General features: G+C 52.9%; 1 protein-coding gene across 1 annotated transcript in view; it reads left to right on the forward strand.

Annotated features, from left to right (window-relative positions):
- SAD1 (Small nuclear ribonucleoprotein family protein) overlaps positions 1 to 12,055 on the forward strand; it is a 48,850-nt gene that overhangs the window by 24,702 nt on the left and 12,093 nt on the right. The window contains exon 3 of the mRNA XM_087380548.1: positions 1,912 to 1,984. Coding sequence (XP_087236674.1) covers positions 1,912 to 1,984 — 73 coding nt within the window. The remainder of the gene's footprint in view (positions 1 to 1,911; positions 1,985 to 12,055) is intronic.

Consider the following 12,055-nt stretch of genomic DNA (forward strand, 5'->3'; position numbering starts at 1 on the left):
AATGGTAATGTATATAAATAGTAAATATTTGATTGTTATATTGCGTTAAGGGATTGGTCAATGATTTAGGTGTCAAGATCTTTGACGGACGGGGTCCGAGATGACTAGAAAGCTCTGGAACCTCCATGCGCATTATGTTGGTTAATTTGTTAGCCATGCACCTAGAGGTAAGAGCCTAGGGGCAAGATGTGGTTAATAAATTAGTAAAATGGTCAAAAGGGGCTAAAGTTTAAATGAGTCCATGGGGGGATGGTTTAGAACCTAGCAAGCAGCTAGGAATAGTATAGAGCCTTATAGGGAGTTGGGGACAGTTTTGGAAAAGAGCACAACGTAGCGTTGTTTATGTTTTGAATATCGCGACTCAAGCTGGGTGTGCAGAAGTGTGCAGATGCAAGGTGTCTATTTTGCTGGGTGGAGACTTTGAATCTCAGACACCTGTGGGCATAAGCTAAGGAATAGTAGCGTAGCATGCGACAATAGGAGCTGTGTAGTGATTGCAAAGAATCGGGTATTTCATGCTCAGAGGAAGCATATTGATGTTCAGTACCATTTTATCTGAGAGTAGATTTAGAACTAAATCATGGAGCTGCTTTATCGCTCGATTGAGGATAACATCTCCCACATCTTCACAAAGGCTCTTCCCAGAGAGCAGTTGGAGCATCTCATTTGACAGATGGGCATTGGCCCAGAGTTGAGTCGTTGAAAGTGGGTGTTCGAAAATGTCACTGACCCACCTATAAGTCACCATATGAGGGGTACAGTAGACCTGGGTAGGATCTGGGCAGTAGAGGATCCCACTAATATAGTCTGAGTTCTTCTTCACGGTCTTCCGCTTCAGTTTTCTGAGTGTGGATTGTGTGTGTGCATCAACTGTGTGAGATTAGTGAGAGAGATTCTTTTGTATGCCGCTGCATAGGGTTCACATATGGTTGGTCTTAGAAATGCAGAAATTATGTAGCCAGTGAACTGTTAGGCTGCAAAATTGGCCTCGTGACTGAAAAATGCCTCTTAGCAAGCACAGTAAAAACAGAAACACCAGCAATGAAATGAAATCATAGGCTGCAAAGTGTGTGCTTGGCTTAGAAGTGCACTAACTATTTGCACCAAAATCACTTCTCCAGAAGTTAAATTAGTGATGACTTGCCAACACCTGTTGAAGTCATGGAACTGGAGGCAGCAGAACCTATCCATACACTATACAAATTCTTGTAGACCTGCAACAGGCATGATTGCACTGTGTCTGTATGTTGTAAGAATTAGCACGTGCAGAGGGAACATCCTAATCTTCTACAGTCCCTCACGACAAAGGGAGCTGCTCGTGTTGAAGTACAGGTGCAAGAAGGGAGGTGAAAAAGGATATGATATGAAAAGAGAGCAGAAGGGTGGAAGAGAAGTGACAAAGTGCATTCCAAAAAGGGCCTGCTGAGGTAACCCTTCAGGTTCTGCTGAAACTACACGGCTGGAGGTTGAGCGGGAAATATTGATTTACCTCCGGTGCATTGAGCGTTAGCCATCAGCAATTATTGCAGTGACTACATGAGCTTGTGCATACCGATCCTAAACTAACCCCACTAAGTCACCTCAGTTGCTACACTATATTTCAGGCCTTAGAATGTAAAAATGGCTGTTTTGTAAATCTGTAACGATTTACCCTGTTCCTATTCTAGTAGTTTCAATCATCCAATCTATCAGCGTACTCTAAATCAATCAAATTCAATGCTCTACAGTCACTAAATACTCTAAATCAATCAAATTCAATGCTCTACAGTCACTAAATACTAGAAAATCAATCATCCAATCTATCAACATACTCTAAATCAAATTCAAATTCAAGTGTGGTTTGGTTAAACTTAATCTTGCATATGAAGATTTTGCAAAGATCTGAAAGTGCCTCTTTCTTTCCTTGAACAGTGAAATTACTCCTGAGGGGCGTCGAATAACGAAACTTGATCAGATTCTACTCAATGGGAACAACATTGCAATTGTAAGTAAACTCTTGTATGAATGAGCAAGGCATTTGCTGTGAGTTTGAATTCAATCTCTGATTTTTAGAGAATATAGAATAGGTTGGTTGATCCATATAAAGAAGGGCAGTTTCGATACACGAGCATTAACATAGAGCCATGTTTAATTCTGACATAGGAGGCTCAATGGTTGAGAAAAGTTTTAGATGTTCACAAAAAAAGAGTCTACTACGATTTTTTGTGACAGCATGAGTGGTATTCGACTTGCCAAAACTTGCTGTTTCATAACCTTTTCAAACACAGCACATGGGTTGTGAGAAGGTCAAAAGCGGTGAAGTGGAGCTAGTCTATTGCCCTGCTGACACAAATCTGGCCAATAAATTTTCCAAACTAAAAGTTCAAAACTAGTTGTGCACATGAGAGAACAAAAATGACCATTAATGGGGAAACTGTTGGCAAGTAAGACTTGTATTATTTGCATTATTTGGGCGAGCTCATTTTCAGCTCAAGTCAAGTGAATCCTTTAGTCATCGTTGGATTTAGTTTGAACTGATGATTGCAGCTTGAAGAGGTTATCAACATTGTAAAGCTCACAATCAAATTAGAGTTTTAGTCGATGTGCTCGCTTAGTGTGGAGACTTGAAGAGACTCTAATGCATTCTACCATGGGACAGTCCTCCTTATTGATATCCGAGAGTTGGGGTACTTGGAACTCAAAAGTTGAGACTATGTTTTAATTTCCAGGATGTGGAGCACTAAAAGCCAAGAGTCTCTGCATGTACCCCCCTTGGCTTCCCAAGACTAGGATTCTTACTAAAGAGGTGCATTTGTAACCCTTTGGGCTGGTTGCCGCTGGTACATAGCCGATTCTTACTAAAGAGTAGCATTTGTAACCTCTTGGGCTGGTATGTATGTACAAGGGAGGAGTTCTCCTTCATTCACATTCACAAATTTGCACTCTATGCTGTCTCTACCTACATCTTGTCCACGATTTCAGCATGATTTTTTACCGCTCTAAGCGAAAATTTCCTGCAACCTTTCATGCATACTTGATATTTTGAGTTGGCATACTTGAAGCATGCTTTTTGTCCACAATTTCAGCATGATTCTTTGCTGCTCCAAGCAAGAATGCAGATCAGCAATTACATGGTTGACATGTGTCACATGCAGTGATAGATGACATGGTGGGTCAGTGACAATGTGGATGATGATGTGGCAACAGTCTGTTGTCCATGTGTTTAGATGGGTGTCACATGGCAGTTGTTTGACTGAAGTCAGCTGTCCACATGGCAGCAATACCAAGGGACGACGTTCTAGTCGTTCTGTTCTTGGAACACCACAGAAAGCCATTCTGTAAGGTTTCAGATTTTTCTGTGTGGCACGGCCTTGCATTGTCATAAAGTTCTGCACACTTTTCCTTTAATTCCCCTTCTTCCTTGACCTCGCCCCCTACCTCTCTCTTGCTCCCTAGCCTCTTGAAGCCTCTCCCTAGCCACTTCATTCCACTCCACTCTCCTACCTCTGTTGGAAAACAGACCTACACTTGTCTATAGCATAGCACCCGGTAATACAGCATGTAGATAAACCACTGTCCTTGCAATCACCAACTGAGAATACTATATATCTAGTGTGGAAGATATGCCAAGGTACAACACGCACTGTATCTCACTTTAACACATGTGCACAAACAAAAAGATAGAAAGCACTTGCAGATCTGGGAGACAGAACACTCAGATTTAACCAAAAGATCTCATAAATAGATTGCCTCTTGTCAGGCTTCAGTAGTTGCAGATCTGGGAGAGTGTCACGGGGGCGTGAAATTGTAAGTACTTTAATGTACTACAAGACCGTGACAACTTTGGTTTTAAAAGTCCAAGCGTGGGCTTAATAATGTGTAATTAAACGCGGCATGGTGCCTAGCACATAAGCGTAATCAATCCCTAGGCCCAAAGGCATTCCAAGGAATTAAAAGAGTGGTTGTTGGGAAATGATGACGTGGCATTTTTAATGGGCCCCCTAGAGGGCCATGTACCTTCAGTGGCCCCCCTAGAGTTCCAGGTGGCTCTAGTGCCTTCTACATGCTCCTTTGCCATTCCTGGACCTTCCTGGGCCTTCTAAACTTCACGTGTGGTTTTCTCTCTCATCTTCTCCCTTTGTTGAGATTTTGGACTGGTTTTTCAGCCTCCTTCAGCTGAATTCCGTTTTTCTTCATAACTCCTCACCCGTTTGGAGGGGACAAGCATTTTCTGAGCGAAATCTTCCGAGCGTCCGAGCGAAGGAAAAAAAAAGCTTCCAACTATGCATAAATATGGCAAAAATCGATCAGAAGAAAACATAGTTTCACTTAGAAATATGCAAAGTATTATAGCAATGCCTATTTTATACAAAAATCTTTAGGTGAATCTGTAGGAATGGTGAGAGCATAATGGGATGGCTTTTGAAGAAACCCACATGTAGAGTAGACTTCTATATGAAAATTCCCTTATGATCCTTCTTACAACTTTTACTTAATAGGGGGTGACATTGAAAACGCTCTCTCAACCTATCTTCATGAAAGAGTTTCTTCAAAGAAAACTCATTGAAGCAAGCCATCCAGGTAGTTTCGCCAGCGAAACCCCTTTGAAGCAAGTCTCCCAAGGTAGTTTCGCTGGCGAAACTACCTTGGACAGCACTTTTAAAAGTGACATAACTTTCATATCCAATGTCCAAATATAGTCATTCAACCACTCAAATTGATCGGAACACCCCATTTGAGCACATCTATGGTGTTATATTTTGGAAAATCTTTCATATATTTTTTTTGCCGAAAAAACAGTGCTAATTATATTACTTCGAGAACAAGATACAAGAGGTCAGCTTATAGCTGACGGGCTGCGTTCACAAACCGGCCGCAGCCCAAAAGGTAGCATAATAGATCATACTCTCACGGAGGGATATGCTGAGTGTGAATGAACAGCCATCGGGGTGGTGAGTAGTGCCACCGAAGGCCCTGCGTAGTCTGCTCGAAGAAGAGGCTCTGTGTGGCCCAAGCCTGGAGGAAGCGTCTCCGCTTCTCCTGACCGGCCCGGGAGTCTCCCTGAATCTGGTCCCACTGGCCTCTGAGGGTATGAATAATCTCACTCCAAATCTCCGCCATGATCTGGGCAGTCGATAAGGAGGTGCCACCGAGGATCTGCGCGCAGCGCGAGGTCCAGATGTGCCATCCTGTAATGCTGCTGATAATCTCCCAGACTGGCTGCCTCTCCCGAACTCCTGTATCAGCCTCTGCTAGGTGCTGTGGGATACCCTCGAGCGGCCCCCACGTCCCCTGTGTGATAAGGAAAGTGGGGTCCTGCTGGCATGCCTCGAACAAGTGATGAAGACCAGGTGCGGTGCTGCACCAACAGAACGCGCCCCAAGTGATCACTCCGAGCTCTGGTGCTGCACGAGCAAGAAGCCCGAAAGTCCACCTCCACACTTCCTGGGCGCGCGTGCAGCTCCACAGGCAGTGTTTTGGTGACTCCTCATCCGCATGGCAAATCTGACAGCAACCGTCCTGACCTATCTGCCTCAACCAGCTCCCCACTGGAAGACCTTTGTGGGTAAGAAGCCACAGGAAGTATGAGATCTTCCGCGGCCGCCAGCTCTCCCACAAGGCCTTCCAGAATGCCTGCAAAAAGAACCTGGATATACCCTGTGCGTACCAGCTAGGGCGCTGGGTGGGGGGGCGGCTCTGCATCCTCCCGAGAACTCGCCTGCCCAGAGTCGTGCTGTAAGCGAAGAAGGAAGTCGGCCCCTGTCCTGTCACAATCTCTGGCCACCACCACTCTCCTGGGTCCCACTCAAGTTCTGACAAGGCCCGCCCCTCCCAGAGCCAAAGACGCCAAAGCTGCAACTGGTCCTGCTCGATACTAGGGTCGGTATGCCAGACCTTCCCCAGAAGGCCTACGACCCTAACCCTCTGCCACGGGAGTAGGGGGTCGATGAGCGCATCCTCTCTCCTGAGTCGTCCATCCCCTGAAACCGCGAAGAAGGCGATAGAGGAGTCATCCAAACTTCCTGCGACCACCAGTGGGATGCCACGGGGGGTGAACTGTCCCAGCCAGTGGGTGTCTCCAGGCATGAGGACCTGAGGCTCAGGTGGAGCCAACCAAGCGGCTGGGATCGCACCGTCGATCTCCGTGCGTCTCGCCTGGACTCCGCGTGCACCTCCAGCTGCGTCTGCAAGATCGGCCATCTCCAGATGTCTGTACGTATCCCTCCAAACTCGAAGGGACCGGGCTGGCCCCCTCATCCAGCCGTCCCACCTGATATGTGATCTCTCCCCCAACTGAAGGCCCTCGGCGTCTCTGACCTGCCCATTCCAGACGAGCGGCTGGCGATCGATCTCCTCCTGACAGCTGGGTTGGGACTGAATGATGAGACTGAGACGGAGCCGCCTCCAAACCATGAGGAGGCTACGAACGAGTGGGGAGCGGGGCTGAGTGAGCGGGGCGGAGGTGAAGATCCACCTGAAGGACGGTAGCCACTCTCCACCTCGGCGCGGGACACAAGAGCCGACTCCCTGCTGAAGTAACATCTTCCACGTCTGCCCCCCTGGGGTCAAACCGCGGATGATAAGCTTGCCTAACAAGGCCTGACTCTGAAGCTCTGGATCAATGACCCCCAGACCACCCTCAGCCTGCGGAAGAATGACTGTCTGCCAAGCAACCCTGGCTCTGGTATCTCTATGCCCATCCTCCCCAGACCAAAGGAAGTTCCGAACCAACCTCCTGAGCTGTGCCACGCTGGATCTCGAGAAGCACCAACAGGAAGCCACATACCAAGCCGTGGCTAGAAGGACCTGGTTAACTACCAAAGCACGACCTGCAAGGGAAAGCTTAGCAGTGCTCCAGAAAGCCAGCTTCCGTCGGATGGAATCTAGCACCGGGAGAAACTGCTGAGCTGGCGTAATGTTTAGGCCAACCTGGAAGCCAAGGTATCTAGCTGTCTGTCCACGTGGAATCCATCTGAAGCCCAGAAATCGCCCCCACTGAGAACACGCCCCCGGGTCTGTGAGAAAACCAACTGATTTGTTCCAGTTGATTTTCGCACCAGCGGCCGAGCAGAAAACCTCCAGGGCCATCCGCACCCTCTCTAGCATCCTCTCATCGTCCTGGACATAAAGGGCTGTATCATCTGCGTACTCTGAGTCCAGAAGCTCCGTGTCCTCCCGGAGTGGAAGGCGAACACCCCTGAGCCCTGTGGACCTCGCCCGAAGGTAGTAAGTCATGGCCTCGGCGAAGAAGAGAAACAGATAAGGAGCCAGGGGGGACAGCCCTGACGTACTGATCTCTCCAAGCTGAATCGCTCACCCATCCTGCCTCCAATGATGACTCTGCTGGACGCTGTCCTGTACAAAGCTGAGATACCCTGAATCCAGCCTGCCGGGAAACCTAGCCGCTCCAGAGTCCCCTCCAAAAAGGACCAATCCACGCGATCGTAGGCCTTCTCGAAGTCGAGAAGTAAAATGGCAAGGTGTGATCCGCTGTACTGAGCCCACTCCGCCGCCTCTGAAAAGGTGAAGACATTATCCAGGATACTGCGATCCTGGACAAAGCCTGTCTGAGTGTCATGGACGAGGTCTGGAAGTAAAGGTCGAACTCTGGCACTGATCATCTTGGCGAGGATTTTGTAGGCAGTGGTAAGGAGAGTGATCGGACGCCACTGGCGGATCTCCTGTCTATCTCCTCCCTTCGGGATGAGGCAAATCAGTCCCGAGGAAAGGCTCTCTGGCATCTGCCCGCTGCTGAAAATCCCCTGCAGAGCTGCAAGGAGGGGCTGATGGATCTGGTCCCAGAAGGAGGTGAAGAAAGCTCGGGATAGCCCATCCTCACCTGGGCATTTCTGCCCATCAATGGCCATCAAGGCCTCCAACATCTCATCCGAGGTGAACGGCGCCAACAACGTCGCCTGCATGCTAGGCTGGACAAGGGATGGAATGTGCCTCCACACCTCCTCACGGTCACGACTAGCACGAGGGGCAAGTGGCTCCTGCTGGAAGAGGGTCCTGTAGAAGTCAGTGGCCAACCCCAGGACCTCCCCCGGGTCCGTAACAATGTGACCATCCGCTGTCCTGAGACTTCGTAGCTGATCCCCTGCAGCTCTCTGGCCGTGTGTCCTGAAGAACTCCTTGCACATCCGGTCACCCTTCCGGGCCCAGAAGGAGAGAGAGGCGTGATAGGAGAACTCGGAGCGACGCTGGAGGGTCTCCTCCAAGAGGGCTCTGGCTCGAAGGGCCTGGATCCTAAGCTCCTCCGAGCCCGGGGAAGACTGCTGAAGTCGCTGAATGGAGGCGAGGTCCCTCCGAAGAGCTCTCTCTCTGTCCCACCAATCCTGTCGAACCTGTAGGGCTGCGAGCTGGCAGATCTGGCTGGACTCCTGCAGAGCCTGCGCGACCGAGTCTACCAGATCCACGCCCTCCCCCCAGTCTCTGTCCCAAAGACTGCAAATGCTGCTACAGACGTCCACCCTCGAGAAGATGGAATCGGGAATCCTGCATGATCGGGGGGGGAGAGTCTGGGCTGCCGAATCTAATGAAAGGAGCACAGGCGCATGGTCGGAGAGTGTCGTCCCTGGAACAATGCCCGCCTGGCCACCTCTGCTGATGGCCCAATCACTGACATAAAACCTATCAAGCCGCTCCAGGAGTCTGCCTCCTTCCCTGCGGAAGCCCCAAGAGAAGTCCAGGCTCCCGTGCCAACGCCGGAAGGACGGGTCTCTCCAACTGTCCCTCCCTCCTGTCGCGAAGATGAAAGAGTCCCAAGCTGACTGCTCTGCCTGAGCCATACCTGTGAACTCCGGATCTCTACCCTGCTGGTCCTCCAAGGTCTCCAGGTTGTTGAAGTCTCCTCCAACAATACAGGAATCCATGTCTGGAAGAATCCCTGTAAGTGTCCTCCAGAAGGTGGCTCTGCAACGGAGGTCTGTGGGAGCATAAATGTTGAGGATTCCTATCGTGGATCCCTCCAAATTCAGGCCTACCCAAAGGGCTCGGCCTGGTATCAACGTGCCGTGACCGAAAACTATCTGAGCTAACTGCTCGCACACGGAGGTACAGACCCCCCCGCTCCTCCCCTGTGCGCCGATCGAAGGCTCCCAGTAAGTGTAGGAGCGTCCAGGGAGAACCTTCCCGCAGCTGCGGACATGAGCCGCAGAAAGCTTGTGCTCCTGGAGCAGCAGTACATCCAATCGACCAATCACTGCAGGCTGAAGTTCCTGACGCAAAATGAGCTTCCTGGGACCACGGGTGCTCGAAGAGTGAAACCCGTTCACATTCCAGGATACGAGGTGTAGGCTCATGGAGAGGGATGGGGGGCTGCGAACAGCTGTCTGCTCGCAGTCGAAGTCGAAGAAGAATCAGACATATCGGAGTGGAGGCGCTGCCGCTTGTGAGAAGGTTTGGAGGGGGAGACGGGGTCGTCCTGCCCGTTCTTCAACACCTTCAGCAATGGCGAGAGGCCTCTAGTGCCATGGGCAAATGCTTTCTCGAGCCAGCTCGAGATCTCTGAAGTGGTCATCCCGTAGAAGGTTCGGAGTTTCTGTTGGGACCAAGCTCTGACATCCTGGGGAAGAGGCCATGCCAGGGGGGGTCTGAGGATCACGATCAATCGGAAACGTTTGGCAGCGCAACGCCACCGCAAGCGCACATCGCCCTCGGACCACTGAGTCTCGAGGAGCTGCCCACCGGACGGGCCTATCCAGGAGCAAATCTGGGCGTGTGTCTGCTCTCTGAGAGCCTCCCACACCGAGTCGTCTGTCCAGGTCTCGGTGCCATCGCTGAGGAACGTGAAGGCGAAGCTAGGGCCATCCCTGGGAGCCAAGGCAGCAATCTTCCCATCCGCCCCTTTGCGGAGCATGAAGATACTAATGTCGAGACAAGCCGGGAAGGTCCCAAGGTCGGCCACATCCAGGTAGTCCCAGGGGCCAGATCTGTAAAAGTCTCGCGGGAGCTCTCTCTCCTGGAGCTGAGACCCAGCTGAGTCTGCCACTGAGGGGCTAGCGGGAAGGGAAACCTGCTCCACTGGTGGTACAGACTCCGGGTGTCCTACAAGCGGGGGGGGAGGGGGAGGAGGCTGCGGGATAGGCGACTCGGGCTCCACGGAGGCGACTGGCGGAGAAGGTGGAACGGAGGCTGCACTCGGCTGGGAAGGCGACGGTGCAGCTAACTCTGTAGGAGGGGCGAGGGGAGCAGGGGGGGGAGGGGGATGGGGATGCATCTGGAACTGGGGCTGAGGGGGAGGGGGAGGGGGAGGGGACTGAGGGAAAGGAGGCGGGGGCTGAAACTGCGGGGCGGGCGAAGGGGGGGGAAACTGGGGAGAAGGCGGGGGGGTGGGAGAGAGGAGGATCTGAGGCTGTGGAGGGCGGGCTGCCGTTGAAGAAGAAGCTCTCCCAGGTCCCTGGGGCATCTGCCTGTCAGGTCTCTGGAGTGCTGCTGCAGGAAGGGTGACCTCTGCCTCCTTGCCTTTATCCGAGATCTTCTTATTCTTTCCTCTTTTCCTTCGAACCTCGGTCCAACCGCCCGCTACCTCTGGCCCAGGCTCCGACTGCCTCGGCTCCTCCTGACGTGGCTGTTCGGGGGGGGGAGGTGGGGGCGGAGGGGGCGAGGGCGGGGAGGGTCGAGACGAGCTGGCAAAGCGTGGACAAGCAGCCGCCAAGTGCCCAAAGCCATGGCACCGCAGGCACTGACCTGGCTGTCCGGTGACTATCATGCTCTGGGTGATACTGCCGGCACCTGTCACGATCTCGATCACTGCAGGGAGAGTCGCAGGGTCCGCTACAGCCACACGGACTCGGGGAGCTCCTGCCGTGGTCACCGCGTCGGCAAAGGTGTCGTGCATAACCCAGCCAAAATGGGAGCCCAAGTCCCTGACAATCGGCCGCAGCTCAGTAGCAAGCCCTGGAAAAACTAGTGTCACTGGGTGGCGAGGTATACGGAACCGAGTATCGAAATCCGCTGCGCTGAAACCACGGTACCACGGGACTATCATGATGATCTTCCCATCCACCGATGTGGGGGAACCGGCAACCAGATTGCTCGCAGCTTTCTCACTGGAGAGTTTGAGCCAGAAGATGCCCCTTCCCATAAGGGCCACCTCCTCAATGTGGCCATCCTCTAGCAAGAGAGTGGACTGGAGCCAGTCCCTGATGGTAGACCTGGAGGGGGAGTGTCCAATGACTCTACCGTAAACAGAGGTACGAGCAAAATCACTGGCTATCGCCTGAACACGGGATGATTGTTGCTCTGTCAGGATAACGCGGTAGGCATCTGGAGAGGGAGGGTCCGACTGGGCCTCCGGATCCGGGCTGGGGGCCGCCATACCGCCAAGACTAACTGCAAGCTTCCGATGAAGAAAAACAGGCTGCCACCCAAGAAGGGGATGAAGCGGCGGTGGAGCCTGGGGGTGAGGCGGGCGAGGCGAAATGAAGGGTCGGAGGGGTCGAAGCTGAAGGCGGGGCGAAGGCTGCGGGGTGCGGGGAGTACGGAAGGGGCGAGAGGGCGGGGGGGGGGGGTGAAGTTGGAATGGCGGGGGTGGAGAGGTGAAGCGGGGGGGCGAGGGGAGCGGAATGAGGCGGAGGCGGGTGAAGCGAGGGGTGAAGGAGCAGCGAGGGGGCGGGTTGGAGCGGGGTGGATGGCGAGGGAGCAGCGAGGGGCGGAATGGCGGAGGCGGGGCAAGGGCGAGGCGGGTTGGGGGGAGAGAAAAAAAAAAAAAAAAAAAAAAAAAAAAAAAAAACGAGGCGAGGCGACGCGGAGGGGGCGGTTAGAGCGGCGGCGAGGGGGGGTTAGAGCGGAGGCGGTTATAGCGGCGGCGAGGGGGGGGGGTTAGAGCGGGGGCGAGGGGCGGGGAGGAGCGAGGGGGCGGGATGGAGCGGAGGTAAGGGGGCGGGATGGAGCGAGGGGGCGGGTTGGAGCGAGGGGGGGAGGGGCGAGGGGCGGGTTGGAGCGAGGGGGCGGATTGGAGCGAGGGGGCGAGGGGCGGGTTGGAGCGAGGGGGCGGGAAGGAGCGGAGGCAAGGGGGCGGGATGGAGCGAGGGGGCGGGATGGAGCGAGGGGGCGGCTGGAGCGGAGGTGA

The sequence above is a fragment of the Dipteris shenzhenensis genome, chromosome 10 (assembly GCF_047967505.1).
Source record: "Dipteris shenzhenensis isolate YYH24624 ecotype China chromosome 10, Dip_SZ_1.0, whole genome shotgun sequence".
In the NCBI taxonomy this organism is placed as follows: domain Eukaryota; kingdom Viridiplantae; phylum Streptophyta; class Polypodiopsida; order Gleicheniales; family Dipteridaceae; genus Dipteris; species Dipteris shenzhenensis.